At 37.6% G+C, this 26,064-nt stretch overlaps 1 protein-coding gene and 1 pseudogene across 7 annotated transcripts in view; one reads left to right on the top strand and one right to left on the bottom strand.

Annotated features, from left to right (window-relative positions):
- The window catches only part of VPS8 (VPS8 subunit of CORVET complex), a 384,233-nt gene that overhangs the window by 236,535 nt on the left and 121,634 nt on the right, over window positions 1–26,064 (top strand). For all 7 annotated transcript variants that reach the window (XM_070466284.1, XM_070466287.1, XM_070466286.1 and 4 more), the window contains 4 exons: window positions 405–489; window positions 1,989–2,087; window positions 14,394–14,483; window positions 17,577–17,623. In XM_070466284.1, the coding sequence (XP_070322385.1) occupies window positions 405–489; window positions 1,989–2,087; window positions 14,394–14,483; window positions 17,577–17,623 (321 nt within the window). The remainder of the gene's footprint in view (window positions 1–404; window positions 490–1,988; window positions 2,088–14,393; window positions 14,484–17,576; window positions 17,624–26,064) is intronic.
- Window positions 8,338–10,119, bottom strand: LOC110122996 (lysophosphatidic acid receptor 1 pseudogene; annotated as a pseudogene).

Below are 26,064 nucleotides of genomic sequence, written 5' to 3'. Positions count from 1 at the left end.
CTTAACATAGCAAACAGATGCAACATGTTAGCACTATTGTTTATCTAGTTTGTTAAATATTTCATTTGACATGTTTTATTCTGAATAGAGAAAGTTCATATTATCGATTGTATTAGTTTCTAATATATTAACTTTTTTATATGACATATTGTTGCTTTAACATTTATTTTATACACATCTTTGAAATTTCTTATAGTATTCAGCAGCACTTAAAACCTATATTCAAAGGAATGGTAGATATTCATATTCCTTAGATACTGTAACTTGATTTAACAGTAGAAATCACATCTACTGTATTCATTTTCCTTAATACTAACCTCTATGCCTGAACACGTGTCTTAAAACAGTAAGCTGATAACCACCTGCCTGTGTGGTACACTGAAATTTTCACTTTTATGTTCTAGCTACCAAATTTGTGAGTTTATGTATGAACGAGAACACCAATATGACAAAATTATTGATTGCTACATACGTGACCCACTAAGAGAGGTGAGTTCAGAGACCACTTTACCCTTTTTTCTGACTCAGTTTCCTCCCTCACCTTATCAAATAAAAATAATTATTCAGTAGAAATATTTGGACATATGTTTCTTCGTTATTCAACAGCTGTTTGTTGAGTGCCTGTTATTAAATCAAGAGTGTATTGATAATTCAAGCAGATATATAGTTCCTGTAATTTTATAACTTATAGTTTAGTGATGGAGACTGACAGTAAGAAAACCAAATATATAGTTGCAAATTGTGATGAACATTAGAGAAACTGGTTGCCACATGAGTAAATAATGGGGGAACGAACTTATACAGAGCAGCCAGGGAGGGAATCTCAGATAAAATGACATATAAACTGAGTTTTGGAATTTGAGAAGAAGCCAGTCAAGCAAAGAGCCCATAGAAAAAATGTTCCAGGGTAGCAAACAGCATACACAAAGATCCTGAGATAGGAAAATTTTTTGACGTGTTCAAGGAACTGAGTAGGGATCATATAAATGAAACAAAGATCAGTGTAAGTGGAGCATAATGGACATGGGCAAGACAGATTTGATAGGAAACTAAGAATGTAGACAGGGACCACCAAAGCAAAAGAATGATACTTACTCTGGGTTAATGAACTCGAGACTGAAGTTAATTGGAAAAGATTTGCAACTTCTAAGAATCTACCCTCAACAGTTACTCTTTCTCTTTAAAGTCAGTCTTCCATTAGTTAAGGGACTTCCCCGGTAACTCAGCTGATAAAGAACCCGCCTGCAGTGCAAGAGACCCCAGTTTGATTCCCGGGTTGGGAAGATCCACTGGAGACGGGGTAGGCTACCCACTCCAGTATTCTTGGTCTTCCCCGGTGGCTCAGCTGGTAAAGAGTCCGCCTGCAATGTGGGAGACTGGGTTCAATCCCTGGGTTGGGAAGATCCCCTGGAAAAGGGAACAGCTACCCACTCCAGTATTCTTGCCTGGAGAATTCCATGTACTGTATTGTCCACAGGGTGGCAGAGTCAGACATGACTGAGCGGCTTTCACTTCATTCTGTCAATTAACCATCTACAAATGATTTCCTTCTCCAAATAATAGATATTTACCAAGACTGATATAGATAGTAGATCAGTTCAGTTCAGTCACTCAGTCATATCCAACTCTTTGGGACCCCATGGACTGCAGTACACCTGGCTTCCCTGTCCATCACCAACTCCTGGAGCTTGCTCAATCTCATGTGCATTGAGTCGGTGATGCCATCCAACCATCTCATCCTCTGTTGTCCGCTTCTCCTCCTGACTTCAGTCTTACCCATCATAGGGTCTTTTCCAGTGAGTCAGTTCTTTGCATCAGGTGGCCAAAGTATTTCAGCATCAGTCCTTGCAGTGAATATTCAGGACTGATTTCCTTTAGGATTGACTGGTTTGATCTCCCCATCCAAGGGACTCTCAAGAGATAGTAGATAGTGACTAAATATTCTTGAGTGAATGAATAAATAAATTTTATTGTCTTGTGCTTTTCAGGAAGAAGTCTTTAACTACATTCACAATATCTTATCCATTCCTGGATACAGTGCAGAGGAGAAGCAGTCTGTATGGCAGAAAGCTATGGATCATATTGAGGTACTGATTCAGTGGAATTTTGAAAACTTGGCCATATTTGTATGGATATCTTCTAAGCTAAGTTTTTGCTAACTAAGTAGTGGGAGATATATTATTAAGTTGATTTGCTTGAGGGTTAACATCTTTTTCAGATAATTTATTCCACCTCACATTTGTGGAAAACCCATGTTATATATAACTTATTATGTCATGACTTCTGAAAATAACTCATGTTAAATCAGCTAGTTCACAAACTGGAATTTTAGTGTTTTTTCACAATGTTCTTAGGAATTCTGAGAGTACTATTGATCTTTTCCCCTATCATGTGACAGGAGCCATTCCCTCAATCATCTGATGGAATTTTAGAAACATCACTGCAACAAGTTATTCTCTCTGATGTATTTCCCTTATGTAAGAGGATGTATTTCTCTTATGTAAAAGGATGATGATTCTGATTTTGTTTATGAATGCTGTTTTACAGGAATGCAGCAGTTGACTTTGAAACTAAAAGTTCTTTTTTAAATATTTGCTTAGTTGTTAGTTGCTCAGCAGTGTCTGAATCTTTGTGACCCCTTGGTCTAGGGCCCGTCTAGCTCCCTTGTCCATGGGATTTCCCAGGTAAGAGTACTGGAGTGGGTAGCCATTCCCTTCTCCAGGGGATCTTCCTGTCCCAGGAATCGAACCCAGGTCTACTTTATTGCAGGCAAAATCTTTACTGTTTGAGCCAACAGACGGTTGGCCCAAAAATTTGCTTCAGATGCCTAAATGCAGAGACTAATGTCAATATCAAAATCAGATTGATTATATTCTTTGCTGCCAAAGATGGAGAAGCTCTATACAGTCAGCAAAAACAAGACTGGGAGCTGACTGTGGCTCAGATGATGAACTCCTTATTGCAAAATTCAGACTTAGATTGAAGAAAACCACTGGACCATTCAGGTATGACCTAAATCAAATCCCTTACGATTATAAAGTGGAAGTGACAAATAAATTCAAGGGATTAGATCTGATAGAGTACCTGAAGAACTATGGATGGGGATTCGCGACATTTACAGGAGGCAGTGATCAAAACCATCTCCAAGGAAAAGAAATAAAAAAGGGAAAATGGTTGTCTGAGGAGGCCTTACAAATAGCTGAGAAAAGAAGAGCAGCTAAAGGCAAAGGAGAAAAGGAAAGATAGACCCATCTGAATGCAGAGTTCCAAAGAATAGCAAGGAAAGACAAGAAAGCCTTCCTCAGTGATCAATGCAAATAAATAGAGGAAACCAATAGAATGTGAAAGACTAGAGATCTCCTCAAGAAAATTAGACATACCAAGGGAGCATTTCACTCAAAGATGGGCACAATAAAGGACAGAAGGTATGGACCTAACAGAAGCAGAAGATATTAAGAAGAGGTGTCAAGAATACACAGAAGAACTGTACAAAAAAGATCTTCATGACCCAGATAACTACAATGGTGTGATCATTCACCTAGAGCCAGACATCCTGGAATGTAAAGTCAAGTGGGCCTTGGGAAGCATCACTATGAACAAAGCTAGAGGAGGTGATGGAATTACAGTTGAGCTATTTCAAATCCTAAAAGATGATGCTGTGGAAGTGCTGTACTCAATATGCCAGCAAATCTGGAAAACTCAGAAGTGGCCACAGAACTGGAAAAGGTCAGTTTTCATTCCAATCCGTAAGAAAGGCAATGCCAAAGAATGTTCAAATGACCGCACAATTGCACTCATCTCACACACTGGCAAAGTAATGCTCAGAATTCTCCAAGCCAGACTTCAACAGTTCGTGAACCATGAACTTCCAGATGTTCAGGCTGGTCTTAGAAAAGGCAGAGGAACCAGAGATCACATTGCCAACATCTGTTGGAGCATTGAAAGAGCAAGAGAATTTCAGAAAAACCTATAATTCTGCTTTATTGGCTATGCCAGTGCCTTTGACTGTGTGAATCACAATAAACCGTGGAAAATTCTGAAAGGAATGGGAATACTTTGGTATTCCCCAATACTCCCATACCTTAGCTGCCTCCTGAGAAATCTGTCTCAGGTCAAGAAGCAACAGTTAGAATTGGATATGGAGCAACAGACTGTTTACAAATAGGGAAATGAGTACGTCAAGGCTATATACTCTCACTCTGCTTATTTAACTTATATGCAGAGTACATCATGCAAATTGCCATGCTGAATGAAGCAGAAGCTGGAATCAAGATTTTCAGGAGAAATATCAATAACCCCAGATATGCAGATGATACCACCCTTATGGCAGAAAGCGAAGAAGAACTAAAATGCCTCTTACTGAAAGTGAAAGAGGAGAGTGAAGAAGCTGGCTAAAAACTCAACATTCAAAACACAAAGATCATTGCATCCGGTCCCATCACTTCATGGCAAATAGATGGGGAAACAGTGAGAGACTTTATTTTCTTGGGCTCCAAAATCACTGCAGATGGTGACTGCAGCCATGAAATTAAAAGACGCTTGCTCCTTGGAAGAAAAGCTATGATCAACCTAAACAGCATATTAAAAAGTGGAGACGTTACTTTGCTGATAAAGGTCCATCGAGTCAAGTCTATGGTTTTTCCAGTAGTCATGTATGGATGTGAGAGTTGGACTATAAAGAAAGCTGAGCGCCAAAGAATTGATGCTTTTGAACTGTGGTGTTGGAGAAGACTCTTGAGGGTCCCTTGGACTGCAAGAAGACCCAACCAGTCAGTTCTGAATGAAAACAGTCCTGAATATTCAATGGAAGGACTGACAGTGAAGCTGAAACTCCAATACTTTGGCCATCTGATGTGAAGAGCTGACTCATTTGAAAAGACCCTGATGCTGGGAAAGTATCAAGGCATGAGCAGAAGGGACAACAGAAAATGAGATGGTTGAATGGCATCAGCAACTTGATGGACATCAGTTTGCATAAGCTCCGGGAGTTGGTGAAGGACAGGGAAGTCTGGTGTGCTGCAGTCCATGGGGTCGCAAAGAGTTGGACATGTGTGCAACTGAACTGAATGGATTGTGTGTGTGATGAGGATGGCATCATAATGCATTCTAAAAAAGGGCCCCAAAATCACTCCTCACTTTAGTTTCCTTAGGTTCAAAACATACAATATTCCTCAGAAACCAACAGAGCTAGAGAGCTGTTGGAATCTCTTCTGTTTTATCGGTACTCTAATTACTGAGAATAAGAAGTAGTAATTAAGGATTCTGAGGTAGTTCTAGTTTTGTAAAAACATTTACATCTACAAAGTTTGTTTCTTTCTCCTTGTAGCAAGGATCAGGAGATCGTGATGGGTTTAGAGATGTGAAAGATATGATTATGCAACATGCTTTAAAATTTTTTTACATGTGAAAAATAATAGGAAAGGTTGAGCTTTGAAACTTTCAGAAAGCATTGCATGTAATGTGAATATTTTTAGTTCCTGATGATTATGAAGTTTAGATTAGGAATGTGAATAGCATCTAATATAAAACATCTGGTGTGAAAAGTGTTATCACTCAGTTGGATGAAAGAATTGCCACACTTTCATTTATTGGATTGGGAACATATATAGGTTATTTAGTCTTATCATGTTTCTGCTAACAACAGGATCAATATGTCTTGGTGGAAGAAAGAAAACCCAAGAAAACCTTTGACTGTGAATTATATTTTTTTTCTTCTAATCATTTGGTATTCTTTTTCTTTTCATCATCCCCTTTAAGTCTGCATAGTTACATTATGGCTCATTGTTCATTTCATTTCAACTGCATTATGCAGTGCTTTGAGCACATGTACTCCAGACATCCAAAAATGAAGCTGTGTCTCTCTGCATAATGTGAAACATGATGCATTAATCAATGAACAAACAAATTATTCAGCAGAAAACTCATACTGGTGAAGCAAGAAGTATTTTTGCTGCACAACAATTATTTCTGCTGACTATTTTTCCCACATCTGTGCTTTTTTTTTTTTACCTTGAACTTTTTTAATACTTCTGAAGGTCACATTAGAAATCTATAGACTTTTTGTTGAAGATCTTGTGTGGCTTTTAGAATATAAATAAAATCAACATTAAGCATGTAGAGGGAAAGTCCTTATAATAAAGTTTTTAGACAGTATACGTACATCGCATATAGATAAGTGGTTCTTAACACTTTGTGAGGTACAGATTGCATTTGAGACTCTTAATAAAAGATCTGGACCTATGCTTCATAGTCTTTCGCATGTGCTTAGATGCATCATTTTGTTTACTATTTAAGGATCCACAGATTTCCTAAAAGCCATTCTTAGGTTGGGTCTGTGGATTTCAGTAAAGAATCTCTCATTTAGATGGTTTTTCCAATATAGACAATTCATGTTTCATGAGATTTTTAAAAACACTTTCATTTTGAAATATAAAGAGAAAAGTGCATAAAATAAAAGTACAGTTTAATAAAAAATTAAAAAACTCAACATACCAGAAATAGTTATTGCTAGTACCCTAGACTGTTCCTATGTATCCTTTCCTGATCACGGTTCACTGCCTCACTAATATTATCAGAAGAACCAGGATAAATATTCATTATTTTCTTTCTTCTGATAATTTATTGTACTTTTATATATTGTCATTGCATCTGCCTGTACCCCTAAAAATATGTTTTGTTTAGCTTGTTGCTGAACTTTATATAAATGAGGTTATACTCTGAGGTTATTTTCTGTCTTTTTCTCAATATTTTGAGAAATTTATATATTTTGTTGTATGTAGCTGTGGTTCATTTTTATTATGGTACAGTATTAAGTTTTATAAGTATATCACTGCCTATCCATTCTACTGGTATCTTACATATGCATCTTGAACATAGCCACATACATTTTTCTAGGACAGTGGTTCTGTTTGATCTCCAGTCCAGCATTACAGCATCAGCTGAGAACTTGATAGCAATGCTGTTTCAGTCTTCTTCTCAGGCCTAATGAATCAGAAATTCTGGCGACAGGGCCCAACAATATATTTTAATAAGCCCCTCTGGTGATTTTGATGCATGTTAGCATTTGATAATCTCTGTTCTAGGGTGTGTAGTTGCCACTTAACTGGGATAGATTTTTTTGTTTGTTTGTTTAATATGAAGGTGATCCTTTATTCATTCGGCATGTTTGATTTCTTTGCATTTTCTTCAATTCTACATTAAAGTTGTGGTTACCAAGAGGGGGGTCATTGTTGCTCAAATGAAATCTGGAATTGCTAAACATATTAAGTAAGGTATCCTGGCTGTTTGTGACAACAGATTGTTTCTAGTCCATTTTGTTATATAAAAAAGTCACTCTCAACTAAAGTAACCACTGTATTTCCTTTGTAAAAAGGTAATTTAACTGGCTTTCCTCACTGTTGCCACCCACACAGGGCAAAAGTAGGAAATCTCCTTTTATAAAAGGTAAGAGCATAAAAAGACATTTCACATTTAAAAAAAAATCCTTCACGGGAATGTATCCTAAGTAAATAATCAATTATATGGACAAAGTTTTATGTACATAAATTTTTGCAACATTATTTATAATAGTGAAAATTAGACATAACCAACAATACAGGAATGGTTAAATTGAGTTGCATCCATTAAATGGAATATTATATAGCCATTAAAGTCATGTTTTTGTAAAATTTTTAATGCCATAGGAAAATGTGGCAATTCTGCAGTGGAAGAAAACAAACTGGTTACAAAATTGTTTACAGTATGACTGCAATTATATAAAAAGGTATAATATACACATAGCATACACAGGGGGAAAAGCTGTTAACTGTGGTTACTTCTGGGTTGTGATATTATCAGTATTTTTTCTGTTTTATACACGTCTGTATTTTTCAAGTTTTCTACAATGACTGTGTATTATAATACAGAAAAACACAGTTTATTAAAAAATTCCTCTGATGAACTGATAATTAGAATGTACTCAGGTACTATAAATATGTGGGACCATACCACTGTGCTCATCTTCTATAACTTTTATAGAGTACATATTCTTCTGATAATAAACTTACATTTCCTGTTTTATACATGTTACAACACTTTAATGAAAAAGGTAATATTGTGATTAGATCATTGTTTCATAACCTAAACAAATACTGGCTTTGACATCTAGGTTTTTCTATTTCCTAGAACATTTAAAATTAAACTCTTTTGTCTTTTTAAGTATGGCATACTGCATACATACATTTTCATGCATGCTTTCTAAAAACGTAATTCTAATTTACAGTTTTCCTAACATAAGGAAAAAAATGGAGTTATAAATCATTTAAAAACAGTCTACAGTCTTATCCATGACAAGCATGCTGATAGGCATAAACGTGTTTATTAAATGAAATGTATCCTTTAAGAAGAAAAAAAGGGAAGCCTGTATGTAAATGAAGTTGTGGATTCAATTAGTCAGAATTTATTCTGACTTGCACCAAACCATACAAAATCTTTTGAAGACTAGTGTAGTGTACATGGACACTCCAGAGTCTGTGTATGAATTCCATTGCAAGATCTCCACTTTCTACTTTCAGAAGGAACGGGAGCAGGATGAGGGGTATCACATAAGCTAATTTTTCAATACATGTCACGTCTTGGTGGGTCAAGGAACAAATACTGCCATGGGTTAGTGTTTAAGTACACGAACGTACTTTTCCTCTTTCTCACACCCCACCCTGCCCTGGCCTGTGGGGAGGGGGGTGCTGTTCATCCCTTAGTGGATGACGAGCCCTCTCGTCTTAGTTTCTCTCCTAAACCACGGAATGGTCATTGCTGTGAACTCCAGCCAGGATGGTGTGGTTGAGGGAGGAGGCGGAGCGGTTTGAGCCTTCCGCGGGGCCGCCGCTGTTCTCACTGCACTGGCAGCGCAGGATCTGCCTGAAGGTGGCGCTCATCTCCTTGTCGCGGTAGGAGTAGATGATGGGGTTCATGGCAGAGTTGAACTCGGCAAGCAGAAGGAAAAACTTCTCATAGGCCAGAACGTCACACTGCGGGCAGCACACGTCGAGAAGTAACAAGACCAGTCCAGGAGTCCAGCAGATGATAAAGGCACCAAGCACAATGACCACGGTCTTCAGAAGACTCATCATGGTATCCCGATTCCGTCGGGGTCCAGAACTATGCCGAGACATCCTCATAGTCCTCTGGCGAACATAGCCAAAGATATGGGCCTACAGAACCACCATGACAACAAAGGTCACCAAGTTGAAAATGGCCCAGAAGACCAAGTAAGAGTCGCTGTAGAGGGGCGCCATGTTGGAGCAATTCTCAATGTCACAGATACAGTTCCAGCCCACACTCGGTATGGCCCCCATAACAATGGCCATGGTGCAGATGACCACAATCACCACCACCACTCGCCGATTGCTCATCCGCGTGTGGAGCTGCATACGGAAGACCGTAATATGCCTCTCAATGGCGATGGCCAGGAGGTTGGCCACGGAAGCCGTCAGGCTGGTGTCAATGAGGCCCTGGCGCAGGAGCCACGTGCTGACAGTCAGTCTCCGAGTATTGGGTCCTGTGTTGAACATTAGGTAGAAGTAGGCCAACCCAGCAAAGAAGTCCGCAGCAGCCAGATTTGCCATTAAGTAATAAATAGGAAAATGGAAGCGGCGGTTGACCATAGATCGCCACCATGACCAGGAGGTTAGCCAACATGATGAAAATACAGACAGTGATTCCAAGCCCCATCACCAGCTTGCTGACTGTGTTCCATTCTGTGGCAAGATACTTTCCACTCCGGTTATAAAAGAAGGCGATGGACTCATTGTAGAAGCACTGCGGTTCATTCATGGCTGTGAACTGGGGCTGCGAAGCGACAGGGCTGGACATAAAGGCAGCAGCCATGGCAGCGCCGGCGTCGTGGGCGGTGAGCAGGCCCCAGCCCTGAGGCGCACAACACGAGGGTCAGATGCTCCTGGTTGCTGATCAGACTGTGGTCATGCTAGGAGCAACTGTGGACCTCTGCGACCGGCAGCTTGCGGGACTAGGGTGGCCACCCCCACACGTTGCATTTTCATTTTGTCGCTCTTTTCTTCCCACTTGAAAAGCTCTGGAAGACATCGCCGGGCCCGCAGAACCCCTAACGTCTGGCCTCTGGCGTAGTTGTGTCCAAACTTTCCAGCAGGCACAGTTCTCCCAGCGCAGCTTTTAACTCGAAACTGCGAAGAACGCGGAGTCAGTTTTGCTGCCGGGAAGGTGCACACGTTTCCATTTCTGAGTTTGCGACTGACTGGGTCTGCAGACCAAAGCGAGTGTGACTGTGCTCCCCTTGTTCTCCATATCCATGATTCTAAATTTCTCTTCCGCTTTCCCAGTTTGCACTTGCACTCCTGGGATAGATATTTTAAACGTCAGCAGATGCCAGCATTGTGTGAGATTTTCCACTGACTCTATATTCTTGCTAAACTTGTAAAATTTTGTCAAAAAAAAATAAATAAAATTTTGTCTGACTAGTGGATGTGTAATGAAATTTCGTTTTGTTTTAAATTTACATATCATTAATTACTGAGATTGATAGATTCATATTTATTGGCCATTTAAATTTTCTTTCTGTGACATCACTGTTCAAGTCTTTTGCCCATTTTTCTGTTAGAATGTCTCTTGTACTCATTGATGAAGGAATTCCTTGTATATCCTGGATGTTAGTCTTGTTTTCAGTGATACATATTCCAAGTATCTTCTACTCCATGGCTTTTTTCTGTGGTTCTTTTTAAGAAAAGTTTTTTATTTTAAGTAGTCAGAATAATGTTTTTTTCCTTTGGTACTGAAGAAGTCCTTCTGTATTGTTGTCTAAAAGCTTTCGTGTTTCTTTTTTTAACTTTAAATCTTAGACCCACCTGAAAGCAGTTTTTGTATATGGTTTGAGGTGGGGATTAATTAATTTTTTAAAAATATGAATACCTAGTTCTCTCGGGAACAATTTTTTTCCATTTTTGAATTTTTTCCCCTTTTAAAAAATTGAAGTATAGTTGATTTACAATGTTTCAGGTATACAGCAAAGTGATTCAGTTGTACATATATATATATTTTCCATTTCAGATTCTTTTCCATTAGAGGTTATTACAAGATACATATTGAATATAGTCCCCTGAGCTATATAGTAGGTCCTTATTATTTACCTGTCTTTTATATAGTAGTGTGTATCTGTTTATCTAAAATCCCTAATTGATCCCTCCCCCCTTTCCCCTTTGGTTTCTATTAGTTTGTTTTCTATGTATATGAGTCTTATTTCTGTTTTGTAAATAAATTCCTTTGCATCATTTTTTTTAGATTCCACATATAAGTGATATCATATGGTATTTATCTTTCTCTGTCTGATTTCATTTAGTGTGATAATCTCTAGGTCCATCCATGTTGCTGCAAATGTCATTATTTCATTCTTTTTAATGGCTAAGTAATCCATCATATACCACATCTTCTTTATCCAGTCGTCTGTCTGTACACATTTAGGTTGCTTCCATGTCTTAACTGTTGTAAATAGTGCTGCTATGAACATTGGAATGCATGTATCTTTTTGATTTAAAGTTTTTATCTTTTCTAGGTAGACATATGCTCAGGAGTGGGATTGCTGGATGATATGGTAGTTCTATTTTTGGTTTTTTGAGGAACCTCCATTTTCCATAGTGACTAAACCAATTTACATTTCCACCAACAGTATAGGAGGGTTCTCTTTTATCCACACCTTTTCCAGTATTTACTATTTGTAGACTTTCTGATGATGGCCTTTCTGATCCATGTGAGGTGATAACCTCATTTTAGTTTTAATTTGCGTTTTTCTAATAGCAATGTTGAGCATGTTTTCATGTGCCCGTTGGCCATCTGTTTGAGAAATGGAGAAATGTGTTTAGGTCTCCTGCCTATTTATTGATTGGATTGTGTGTGTGTGTGTGTGTGTGTGTGTGTGTGTGTGTGTGCGTGTGCTGTTGGAGCTGTTTGTATATTTTGGAAATCATTCCCTTATTGGTTGCATTGTTGGCAAATATTCTCTCCCATTTTGAAGGCTATCTTTTTATTTTGTTTATGTTTTTCTTTGCTCTACAAAAGCTTGTAAGTTTGATTGGGTCCTATTTTCTTATTTTTGCTTTTGTTCTCAGTACTCTAGTAGATGGATCCAAAAAAATATTGCTGTGATTTATATCAAAGAATGTTCTGCCTAAGTTTTCCTATAGGAGTTTTATAGTATCTGCTCTTACATTTAGGTCTTTAGTCCATTTTGAGTTTATTTTGTATATGGTGTTAGAGAATGGTCTGTTTTCATTCTCTTACATGTAGCTGTCCAGTTTGCCCAGCACCAGTTACTTAAGAGGCTGTCTTTTCTCCACTGTGTGTTCTTGCCTTCTTTGTCATAGATTATTGACTGTTAGTGTGGGTTTGGGTTTATTTCTGAGCTTTCTTTCCTGTTCCATTGATCTGTGTCCTAGCAACAGTTGTTTTAAAAGATTACCTTTATGCACTGCTCAACAGTCTTACCTTATCATGAGATGTCAAGAATCTCTGTGTTTTGTCTTTTTCTGGGTCTTGTTCTGTTTGATTGGTTTTGAAGTTACTACTTGAAAATACTGTTGTTTTATAATAAGTATTCATATTTTTAAAAGAGTATTGGCTGCTTAGTTCCAAATACCTTTTAGAATCAACTTGTCAAGTTCCTAACCTTATGATTCTGACAGGGATTGCATTGAATCTTTGAATCTTTTTAAATTTGACATCTTTCCATTATGAGGTTTCTACCTTATGACCATATGGTGTAACTGTTTGTTCAGTATCTTTCTGTGACGTTTTATAATTTCCTCTGTAGAGACTTTATCTACTGTTAGATTTATTGTCACAACTTCATATATTTTAGAAAAACACTAATGTTAATAATGTGATTAAAATTTTATTTCTGACACATAATATTTTAGTTTAAAGATTTTTGTGGAAGTCTTCTATTTCTAGTATGCTAAAATTTTCTCCCTTATTCTGTTTTTGTCATAAATTTTATTGATATTAAATCAGCCTTGAATTCTATGGATAAATGCAACTTGAACCTGTTATATTATCTTTTTTATACATTGTTAGATTCTGTCTTTATTTATCAGTGTTCACAATTAAGACCGATGTATACTTTCCCTTCCTTCCTTAGGTTCTAGGGGGTTTAGGTATCAGAGTTTTACTACCCTTATACATTGAGCTGAGCTGAAGAAGTTTCCTTTTTTCTATTCTCTATAAGAGATTAATTAACTTTGTAATTATTTCTTCCCTAAATGATTGCTGAGAACTTACCAGTGAAGCTATATGGGCCTGGAGTGTTTTGTATAGGAAGATTTTTGACTACTCATTCAATTTCTTTAGTGGCTACTAATCAATGCAGATTTTCTGTTTCTTAAGTCAGTTTATTGAATTACATTTTTCTAAGAATTTAGCCACTTTGACTAAATTTTCAAATTCTTGACATAGATTAGTTCATAATAGTTTATCTTTTTAATATCTGAAGATCAATAGTAATATCCCTCTTTTCATATGTGATATTGATTAGTTGTGCCTTCTCTGTTTTGAGATGTGTTGTATGAAAATAGTATAAACTACAGTTATTTGTGTCAGCTAAGTATTATTAATCCTAAAATACCAACACAGAATTATTAGATATATATCATGAATATTGCAGTCATGATAGCTCATTGTATTTTTGACAGTATAATATGTTGATCTATAGACAGTCTTTGCATTTTAGCCATGGATCACACAATTGAAAAGGTAGACTAGGTTCACAGAAACCAAGTAAGAAGAGAGTTTCAAGAAGAAAGGGATAGCCAGTAGTGTCTGGGAAGGTTCAAGGAGAGGGAGATTGCAAGCCTTAGATTTGACAGAAATAGGTCTTGTTAACAGTGGTAAACCTCTTAGTGTCATTTAAGACTTATGACCTTAAGTTAATTCTTAAGGCAATTTTGGTTTCAAAATCTATAAGGCATTGGAGGTAAAGTTTCAGAAGTCTTAGCTAAAGAAATGGCAACTGTGTTTTTTTTTGTTTTTTTCACTTCTTTAAGTTATTACTTTATGCTGAAGGGTAAATTCACTGGCAGGGAATTTGGGGAGCTTTTTTTTATTCTTAACATTCATCCTGTAGATATCATGGCCTAAATCCAGAATTTTAGTGCTTTCATTTTCTAAGAATTCTGAATTACCTTTTATATAAAAATCTGATTTTTTTATACATGATGCTTTTCTGATTTTGCTCACTTGTAATATGTCTTTAAATTGTGGCCCTATATTGAGTTCTCCTGAAAAGCAATATAGAAGCTCATGAAAGTATTGATGCTGGTATCATGCGTCACATCTGTGGAAATTCTATTTAAATTTAACACTGAAGATTATTTTATCTTTTTCTTTTGTTACAGGAACTTGTGGCCCTGAAGCCCTGTAAAGCTGCAGAGCTGGTTGCTACTCACTTTTCTGAACAGATCGAAACAGTCCTTAAGAAACTTCAGGTAAATTCTGCAGAACATCTAGTGGAGAGACAGTTACTCAATAGCCACCTAAGAAATCTTTATTGTAATGGTTTCTTCCATTCATTGTTGCCTTTTAATAGTAGTTTCTACACATTGGGTGTGTGCATGTTTAGAAGCAATTCTGTGATAATCTGAATCTAGAAATGAGGGAGTTTATCTTTGTGCATAATGAATATTACCATCACAGAAACATTTTTGTGATGGTACTTAAGTAAGTACATAACCTGTATTTACTCTAAAGTCGTAATCCACAAAGGGTCCTCCCCCCCGTCCTAACTCTTATCTTTTTCTATAGTTACTGTGACCATATTCTCTTTGGAGTTCATGTTATTTGTTTAGATTTCTATCATGCTCCTATTGGGCTAATGCTGTCTATTTAGAACTTTTTTTTTGGGGGGGGGGATCTTAGCTAGAATACAGCTGTTTTAATGCTGAATACTGAGATGCTCAGTTTGAAGTACTATTTAATAGACCTAGCATTCCATTTGTCACTACTGTGGTAGTGCTAGTAGTGAGTTTTGCTCACTACCATTGTGGCCACAAGTGATAGAGATAGGGATTAGGACAATGACAGGGGGGTGTAGCACAACTGAGAGTCCTCAAGTAGCAATGATAGTAGTAGAAGTTAGGTATGCAAGAGGGAAACCAAAGTAGTGATTGGCGGGGGGGTGGCTGACATGGGCAATAGAGATATGGATTTCATTTCATTTCATTCATTCATATTCACACTACATACTACTGTGGGCCCCACTCTGTACCACAGTATGGTAGGCTCTGGGGGGACACTAATAAGAATATAGTCTTTTTCTTAATTTTTCCTGTGGAATAGAGAAGCACTGATATAACCACAGCATAGTGTTATAAGCTCTACACCAGACATACGTAAAAAGTGCTGTAGGAACAAGAGGAGAGAGTGACAGACTGTGTGAGCAAGTCAGACAGGTGTTCCCAGATATGCTCAAACTGGGTCTTGAATAATTGGTGTCAGTTTTCCAGGCAGAGAATGGAAAAGGGCATTCTAGATAAAGGGCTCTGGGTAAGTAAAGACTTGAAGGCATGAAGCAGCATTCATATTCAGAGAATAATGTGGTGAAGACAATGGTGGAGGAAGCATTAGATTAATCTGTAAAAGGTATATTGGAAGGAAGGAATTAAATGTATAGAGACTGGAAAATAAGAGTCTGATATTGAACAGTCATATATGTGATGCTAAGAAATTATGCTATATCTTCTGTGTGCTGGAGACTGAAGTTTTTTTTAAGCAAAGGAGTGATACCAGTAGATTCATTTGATAGAATATTAACTCTGTGTGTGGAGAATGAGCTGGCAGAGAGCAAATAGAGGCGAGACCAGTTGGAAGGCAAAAGGTCTTAGCAAGAAATGGTGAGGACAGAATGAAAGCAGTGCCAGTGGAAAGGACAAGTCTAAGATACATTTGTGAAATAAAATGTACGGGGCTTGGAAGTTAGTTGAATGTGATGGGTGGAGTAAAAAGCGACTCCTGGGTCTATAGGGTTGGTTGTCCAGTATGATGAGGTCCATTAACTCAAGATAAGGAGTCTTCTATTAATTCAGTGAATATTTCTTTTGGCTGTGGGCTAAAAGAAAGAAGAGAAAAGTCACTCAGTGGTGTCTGATTCTGTGACCCCATGGACTATAGAGTCCATGGAATTCTCCAGGCCAGAATACTGGAGTGGGTAGCCTTTCCCTTCTCCAGGAGATCTTCCCAACCCAGGTATTGAACCCAGGTCTCCCGCATTACAGGTGGATTCTTTTCCAGCTGAGCCACAAGGGAGGCCATGGGCCAAAAACACGTTGATAAAGTGATAAGGATATAAAAACATACACAGTTGACTTTTGAACAACTCAGGGGTTGGGGTGCCAATCCCAATGCAGTCAAAAGTCCCTTTATAACTTTCGACTAACTACTGATAGCCTACTGTTGGCTGGGAACCTTACCAGCGACAGAAACCTTCAATTAACAATGCTTTGTATATTATATGTAATATATACTATATTCTTAGAATAAGTGAGCTAGAGAAAAGAAAAAACCTTCAATTAACACATGCTTTGTTTATTATATGTATTATATACTGTATTCTTAGAATAAGTGAGCTAGAGAAAAGAAAATGTTATTAAGAAAATCTTAAGGAAGAGAAAATACATTTACAGTACTAAACAAAATTTATCAATACTGTTGTATATTTACAAGATGAATGATCCATCGGTACCCATATCAGTATTGTCTTATACAAAGCACTGTATATTATATATATATATATATATATATATATATTATTAAAACATGACATCAAAAATGAAAAATGTGAAAAATAAATTTGTATTTATTTACAAGCATAACAGCTCATGCATTGATAATGAAAAAGCATTATGATTGCTTTATGGTAGCCTAGTGTAATTGATATGTTTGCTTCATGGTAAGCCTCGCCTGTGCACTAATGAGTGAATTGTTATAAAATTTTTATAGCATGCAGTATTGTTGTTGTTCAGTCACTCAGTTGTATCCGACTCTTTGTGACCCCATGGACTGCAGCACACCAGGCTTAACCTGTTGTAGTTTGCTGTCTCTTCTGTAGTTGATTATATTGGAGAGTTAATGAGCTTTTCTGGTGGTGGTTGCTATTTGGGCCTCACCTAGATTAACTGTCTCACAGTTGGCCATTGTCACAGGGAGAACCAGGTGAGGCAGGGTGAACCCATCTGTGCAGCCAGAGCACTTGCTCTGGACCTGTTCCAAGGGTCCTCATGCTGGGAACTGTTATAGGATTTGTCTCAGTGGAGGGCATTATTTTTTTTGGCAAGGGTTGAGGGGCAAAACAATGTACTTATGTTTCTTCTGCACTCAGAATTGAATATGTGACAATGATTAGAATATCTGAGAAGAAATGACCTCCAAATGATTCCTCAGCATTTCTTAGATCTGCACAGAGAGCTTACTAGAAGTAAACATGCACACATGCTTTTTAAAGGGATATTCTAAAATTCTTTATCACAGCATAGTTGGAAGAGTTTGTTTTAATATTTAATTGTATTCTTTATTTTTCTGTTCAGAACCAGGTTTTGCTTTTCAAGTTTTTGAGAAGCCTTCTTGACCCAAGGTATGTTTATAAAATTTAGTTTTTCATGTTACATTGGTGAAAAACCAAAGGAAATGAATTGAGTTTAAGAAACTGACTCATGATATCCAGATGGTATAGTCAGCTCTTGAGTTTTAATATTAGCAGGAGTAATGGTTACAGAAATGATTCTAAATACACGATTGGAAAATTGATTACATCTTGAAGGTATATTTTCCTTCCCATTTAAATGTGAACCTGTGTGATAAGTTGTCATCTATGTAAAGAAAATAATGAAGACATGCCATTAGGACATGTTTCAGGAAGAATTTGATGACCATCTAGCTTCCCCTGCCTCTGGTAGCATCACTCCTCCTGATTCCTTATTCTATACTGTAGATTGACAGCGTTAGTTTTCAAAGTAAATAATCTAGTTCCCATTCTGCCTTTAAATGTATTACTTTTTAAACTTTCATTTGAAATGTTTAGTTTTAAATAACTTTCTAGAGGTGTGGCAAGGAAAGTTTAAATGTTTCTTTAAGTGCTCCTGTAATACTCATCAAATAAAAACTAAACCAGGGAGATGATGAGATTAGTAATGGGTTTGTAAGCAAAGCAGCTCTGTATGTGAGATCTTAATGTCTTCCTGCCCTGGTGGCTCAGACAGTAAAATCTGCCTGCAATGCAGGAGACCTGGCTTTGATCCCTGGATCAGGAAGGTCCCCTGGAGAAGTGAATGGCTGCCCACTCCAGTATTCTTGCCTGGAGAATTCCATGGACAGAGGAGTCTGGCAGGCTACAGTCCATGGGTTGCAAAGAATTGGACATGACTGAGCAACTAACAGTTTTAAGATCGTCACTCTTTTTTTTTTTTAATTTATTTTTTATTAGTTGGAGGCTAATTACTTCACAATATTGTAGTGGTTTTTGTCATACATTGACATGAATCAGCCATGGATATACATGTATTCCCCATCCCGATCCCTCTCCCATCTCCCTCTCCACCTGATCCCTCTGGGTCTTCCCAGTGCACCAGGCCCGAGCACTTGTCTCATGCATCCAACCTGGGCTGGTGATCTGTTTCACCCTAGATAATATACATGTTTCGATGCTGTTCTCTTGAAATATCCCACCCTCGCCTTCACCCAGAGTCCAAAAGTCTGTTCTATACATCTGTGTCTCTTTTTCTGTTTTGCATATAGGGTTATCGTTACCATCTTTCTATATTCCATATATATGTGTTAGTATACTGTAATAAGACTGTCACTCTTAACCAGAATTGTGTGTCAGAATCACCTAAGAAACTTCTAAAAATACAGGTGCCTGAGCCCAACCCCACAGAATTATCATGATGTACATCTGAAGTTAAGCATCACTGACTTGAATGTAATATTCTAGGGTGACATAGCTTTCACTTGCCTTGTAATGTACACTAGCCATTGAAAACAGCCATATTTACTTTAGAGATTCAGTTCAGTTCAGTCACTCAGTCATGTCCGACTCTTTGCGACCCCATGAACTGCAGCATGCCAGGTCTCCCTGTCTATCACCAACTCCCGGAGTTTACCCAAACTCATGTCCATTGAGTCAGTGATGCCATCCAGCCATTCATCCTCTGTCGTCCCCTTCTCCTGCCCTCAATCTTTCCCACAAATGAGTCAGCTCTTTGTATCAGGTGGCCAAAGTATATTATTATAAAAATATACAATTTTGGTTATTCTAGTATTCTCTGGAATTTTTAAATGCCAAAATACCAGGAATTTTGTAGATTGTAAAAATTTTTTTATATTTCTAGCATTTAAACCTTAACCAGATTATGCTTCTTTAAATTGAATCATACAGATGTGTGGGTGTTGAGAAAAGCAGTCTTGACTACACACCCTCCTGAGCTCCAGTTCAATACCTTTTCAAAGTATCTGTTTTAATTCTCTGGTTGCTGAAATTACTGAGGCTTGGCATCTTTTTCTAATTTGTATGAGTTGTTTGTTCTTCCTTCAGATCCAGTTTGGGCCCTAGTCCACCGCTGGAATTAACTGATGGAGATACCTTAGAAATATGGTTAGGGTAGGAGGGAAGGAAGAAAGCTGGGAGAAGGATGGGGCTGAAGGTGAAGCTGAGAAGAAGGGATGGGGGCCGAGGAGGACTGAGCTAATTGGAAGAGGGAGGAGGTGCCCAGCCCTTTCTCTGGATCCCATGTACCTTTTTTCCCCAGAGCAGAATTCCTTCTATCCCACCAGTATCAAATCCATTCTTAAGAGAATGGATTTTAAGGAGACCTGACTCATCTTCCCCTTGAATAATTTAAGTGAGTCCTTGTTCTCCAACCATCCTACCTGGAGATACTCAAGCTGGAAAGACAGAGAAGTTCAGCTTTGAACTTGGCCTTTTCTCATATGTAGCAAAGTATAGAGGACAATGGTGATGAACTCTTAATTTTTAAAAAAAGTATTTGGTAATAGAAATATCAGTATAGTCATTTGCTCTGCTATTGCTTTGATATTTAATTTAGTTAACCTTCACAGGAATAAAAATGGCAAATCACAAGAGTATTAGAGGTCTTCCATGAAAAGTCCTGCTCTATTATTACCTGTACCTAGAGTGTAATATGTTATAAGGTAAGATCCTTTATAACATATGAGCGACTGAACTGAAGATCCTTTAGAAGTACTATGACAATTGTTTTGTTCACTAGCAAACCACAAATAATTTTACATTTACTCAGTATATCCCTGGTGGCTCAGTGGTAAAGAATCTGCCTGCCAGTGTAGGAGACACAAGTTCAATCCCCAGGTCGGGAAAATCCCCTGGAAAAGGAAATAGCAACCCACTCCAGTATTGTTGCCTGGGAAATCCCATAGACAGAGGAGCCTGGCAGGCCATAGTCCATGAGGTTACAAAAGAGTCAGACGCTAAGCGACTAAACAATAGCAGGATATTTTATCTTCCTAAATATCTCCCAACCCAGGATAATTAACTCTGAGTTAACTTTTCACACATTACTCCTTTCCTGTCACTTCAGTTCTGCTCCGAGGCTCTGTCTCACCTACTTCAGAGAGAAGCAGTGCACACACAGTCCCCACTAAGCCACATGATCTGGAATGTCCTCACTTTTGAGAACAGCCAGGTCGCCAGCTTTACTTTAGCCTAGAGAAACTAAGAGTTGACAAAGATTCTCCTCTTGACCAGACTTTATTCACACTCCTCTGAGCCCTCTGCTCCACTAGGTCTGACCTTGGGCTTCCATCTCTGTTTTTGTAGAGTGTATTTTGACGAATCCTACTATGTTAGTTTAGCCAGAATCCTCACCCTCAGTATCTGGTCACCTTGATATCTGTCCAAATTTCTTGTTCCCTACCACCCGCCCCCAGGAAATACCTGATCATCCTGGCCTACCTTCAGCAAGTATTCTGTTAGGTCAGTTTGTCAAAGAATTATCCTATCCTGTTAGTAATTTTCTATCCATGGACTGCCCCCTACCCCATGGCAATAAATCTCCACTTCTCCTTGTTGTGTTTGAGTTGAGCCCAGTCTCTCTTCCTGACTGCAACACCCCATTGTGTTCCTTTTGCCTCTCATGATAGTCCAGATAAAGTCTACCTTACTGAACAGGAAAAGACTGAAAACTTCAGCTCCACCTTTAGAGTCTCTCTTTAGCGTACTTCCTTCTGATCCACCATATCCAAGATGCCAAAGACCTAGTGTTCTGCTTTGAGAGTCCCAACCCAGAACCCATTACACTTCTTCCTCTTACTTTATGTCTTACCTAGGAGGCAGGCATCAATTTTGATTATGCTGTAAATTTATTTTAAATTTGATGTTTGGCATTTCAGTACAGTCATTTTTATATAAACAGTATTTTAAATGATAGTATCTCAACTAACCCATAAAAAGCCTGTTTGATTCACAATGTTAACATATAATACCAGTGAGGGTAGGAAAAACTGTTTTCCTTCTACCTGTCTAGGTTCTAAGCAGGTTAGAAGAGAAAGGCATACAAATTTATTGAGTGTTTTATGTGACATGGAAACTTTCATAAGGAAATGAAGACCTGAAGAAGCACTTAAACCTGAGCATTTTATGCCAGGTTTGACGAATAGTAAAAAGTCATGGACAAATGTACTAGGACTGAAGGATATGAGCTAACGGTAATAAACTGGGGGAAACTTAGCAAGACATGTTTGTTTGGATTTCTCTCAGTGTCTCTCCATCTTCAGAGATGAGGAAGCTCCTTCCCTCTAGGAAGAGAGAGACTACCTTTCATAAGTAGTAAGTTAGTGTTAGTCAGTCATTTGTATCTGATTCTTTGTGACCCCCTAGACTGTAGCCCACCAGGCTCCTCTGTCCATGGAATTCTCCAGGCAAGAAAACCAGAGTGGGTTACCATTTCCTTCTTTAACCTTTCATAAGGTAGTCTTATGATCTCCTTCTCAGGAGAAGGTGAAGGGCAGAGAGTCCATCAATATGCCAACATGCTATATTTTGGGAAAGTGTGTCCTGAACCCCATCACTGATAACATGTACATTGAATTCTGGATTGAGGGGGAGGAAGAAGGTTGAGTTCAGAGAAGGTGAGGAGGCATTGCTTCTGGAGCCTGCCTTACACCAAGTTCTGAATTATAGACAGTTTGTCTTGGGTGCCCTCTGAACTCTGCCTCCTCCCACTCTGTCCTCTTCTTTCAAGGGGTGCAGGGTGCACGCACTTCTTCAAGCTCTACACTTTATAAGAACATTCAGAAATATAGTATTGATCCTAGGTAAAATCCAAGATTAACTTCTTCCATGCTCCAATCAAAACACTCAAAACTTTTGCCAATTGCTTGTCAATTTCTATATCATGTGACACTTTTACAGTGAGAATGTACAGTTACCATATGAATACAATGAAGTGTACACAACTTTGAAAAAAGCACTTTTTCAATGCCAGTTGACCTTAAGGTAGTATGGACTAGTTTACATTGATCTCTGTATGATTTCCCATCACAGTTTAGCCTTTGTAAATGAGTATGCTGTTGACTGATCTGAAGTAAAGGATTAGAATCTTTTTAGGTATTGGGAAAACTGAAGTGAGAACCAAGGGGAGTATAGAAAAAGGAATCTAGGGTGAAAAGAACATCAAGAGAAGGTAGACTGGTTCTGCCTAGCAGTTTTCCCTGGCAGACAACTTCAGACTATTTTTGCCTTTGATTCTTCTCTTTCTGTTCTTCTTAAGCAGTAAGACTTTTTTAAAAAACATCCAGGTTTTTCCTGTCATGAAGCTCCTATAGCGGCATTCTGGAAAGTAGAGAAGATGAAAGAGTTATTTTGAGATGGAGACTGCTTATATATATATGTGTCAAATCAGAATATTGCCTTTTTTTTTCTCTTGCCCCAAAAACCTGAGTTAGTAGGATCCTCCCTCATTCCTCTGTATGTTTGTGTGTGTGTAGTTTATGCGTATTTGATTTAACATTTACTTGTATTTATTGAGTTCTTAAAGCAAGAATTTATTATTTCATTATTTTGTCAACAGCATTTTTTCAGGAACCAGTACTCTAGTTGAATCCTCATGTGTATTTCTCTATTTTCTTTATCCAATGTCTTTAAATTACCTTTGCTCTGTAAATAATGTCCTTTGTAGAATTAATTGACCCACAAAGATATTGGTGGCATTTATATATAGAAAGATTAGATAGTTTTGAAGGGAGGGAGGTTAATCCTCCAGAAGCAAATTATTTGCCTGAATTGAGGCCAACAGCCTGGGAGAGAAAGGATTTGCATCCTCTTCCAATTTCCTTCTTTTGAGACAGCTGCTACATAAAACTTTACCCCACCCCTATTCCCCATGTGCATTCCTGCTGGCCAGGAATTCTTACTGCAGTTCTGATATGTTTACATCCAGGCGCAGGTCCTTTGTACAGTGGGGATGCTTGAAGGACAATGCAAAAGGACACTGATAGTTTTTGTGGGGCTATGAGCTTCATAAGGAATGAAGAGAATGTACAAGTGTGTTTATATTTACAGTATTTTCCCCAATACTGTTTTCTCAGTAATGTCAATTTTAGCCTTTGTTAACAATATTCTGGAGACCTCTGAAATATGTGGTATGATTTTCTTGTAGGAAAAAAGAAACACATAAAACATCACGTTGTGTTTCTAAGTCTTTAGTGAAAATAAAGTAAAAATGGAACATTGCTAAGGAATTGAGTGTCTTTGCCAAGAAGCAAAAACATAGATTATGAAAATGGTTATACATTGATGTAAGTTGTATCTGTCACTGTTTCTCTGGATAATTTTGAAGGGATATTTTAAGATACTGACACAGTGTTGAAATAGCATATTTCAAAGTTGAATATTATATATGTTCATGAATTTTAACATATAAAAATGCATTCCTACTACAGTGAGTGCCTGCTTGGCGAGATTCACCATCAGATACTCTATCTCTGGTCAGTGCTTTTGCCAGCAGCTCAAATTCAATCTTCTAAATCCTTACACGTCATCATCTCCTAATCTCCTTTCAGGTAACTAGATGAATGGATGGATGGGTGGATAGATAGATAGCTTACATTCAATTATATCTTTATTCTTTAATAATTCTTTATAGTGAGATTGTTGTCTGCTAAGCAGCGTGTGAGAGATTGAAAGAGCTCAAAATTACACTGTTTTTTCCATCTAAATGTGTTCCTTCTCGTTTATTTTCTTTCTTAGCAAATGGCAGTATCCACACATTTATTTCATTTAAAAACTTACTGAGTAACTACAGCATACTAAGCACTGTGACAGGCATGGGACATAAAATGATCAATAGGATGGGACCCTGCCTTCAGAGACAGTTGTAGTGTAAGTGTCTTAAATAAAATACTAGGTGCGATGATGAGTTTAACTTCTTTTTAACCGCTCCTCTGCACCTTTCAGCCCTACTACACAGAATAAGATAATCATCAAAATGTACCTCTTGGCTATTTCTTACACGTGAGCCTCCTCTCGTCCCTCTCCACGGCCCTCGTTCATGCCGTCACTATCTCTCTCCTGGTCTCTGTTGCTGGTCTCCTATCAGCCCTCTTAATTTTTCTACTTCTATTTTCAAACAGCCAAGTAATGATAATGTTCTGTTTCCCTTTCTCTCTTTTTTTTTTTTTGTTTCCCTTTCTCAAAGTTCTTTTAGCTTCTGTTATCGAGGGTAAAATCCTCAATTTATGGTATAAAAGACCCTTCGTAATTTTATTCAGGAGTATTGGTTCAACTTAATTTTCTTCCATTCTGCCATTTCTCTTTTCCCTTTTCTTCCTCAGTAGTACTGAACTATTTGTTCATGGGATACATTGCACGGGGTTGTTCTGCCTGCCCTTTCAATGTCTTCCTTCCTTTTAGTCCACTTTCTTTCTTTTCATAGTTTAACCTATATGTATTAAGAGCTCTAAGGTTATACATGTGCTTTGCTCCAGTGAGTCCATTTTGGAAAATATATTCTAAGAAAATACCATAAGAAAAAAAGTAGTTAAATTATCCATGTCAGCATACTTATAGTGAAAAAACTGTCTAAGAAAGTAGATGAGGGAAACAGCTATCTAAATGATAAGATAGATGAACATAATTGAATACCAAATTAGCAAACGTGGCAGTGTGAATGTTTAAATAATGTTAAACTGGAAAATACATAACATTAAATGTTATGCACTCATACTGTGTGTATGAATAAATGATAATTAGATGATGTGGTGAGATGTAGATAGCTTCATGCTTACCATATTCATTGCCCTCATAGATTGCTTATTGTTGTTGTTTAGTCACTGAGTCTCATCCAGCTCTTTTGTGACCCCATGGACCTTAGCCCACCAGGCTCTTCTGTCCATAAGACTTCTCAGGCAAGAATATTGGAGTGGGTTGCCATTTCCATGATAAAAGTTTAGATTGGTAAGTTAATAAAAAATGAGGGCAGTTGTTAGGAGTTTGGAACGAATGATCTGCTCTTTGCTTTTAGAATTTGTGACACAATGAAAAGTTTCACGTGAGTGCTGCGTAGGAAAGTTTCAAAAACCTTTTTTAAAGAAAACTTCCCAGATACCATATTTTTTCTGTTTACAATGAAAAGGACACATATTAAGGTACTTTTCGGCTTTTAAAAAATCCTACCCTTTCTTCTATTTTTATACTACTATTTTTTTTATCACCTTTGTTTTTTCTTTTTTGTTTGTTTTCTATTCCTTTATGCCTCCTCTGACTTTAATTGAGCATTTTATATATGATACTATTTTTCTTCTCTTAGTATATTAATTATACTTCTTAAAAATTTTTCTAGTTGTTACCTTTTGATTTTTGAATATATATTTATAACTAATTTCAAGCCCAACTGTAACACTGTAGTACTTCATGGGTAGATAACATTCGCAGTTTCTTCCTCCTGTGCCTTGTAATATTGATGTCATTCATTTCACTTATTTATAAACTATAATCACTGGACCCATTGTACTATTATTCTTTTGATGCTATTACCTGTTATGATA

Source organism: Odocoileus virginianus, chromosome 4, assembly GCF_023699985.2.
Source record: "Odocoileus virginianus isolate 20LAN1187 ecotype Illinois chromosome 4, Ovbor_1.2, whole genome shotgun sequence".
Classification (NCBI taxonomy): domain Eukaryota; kingdom Metazoa; phylum Chordata; class Mammalia; order Artiodactyla; family Cervidae; genus Odocoileus; species Odocoileus virginianus.
The sequence above is the reverse complement of the archived record's forward strand: the minus strand, read 5'-3'. Positions and strand labels throughout refer to the sequence as shown.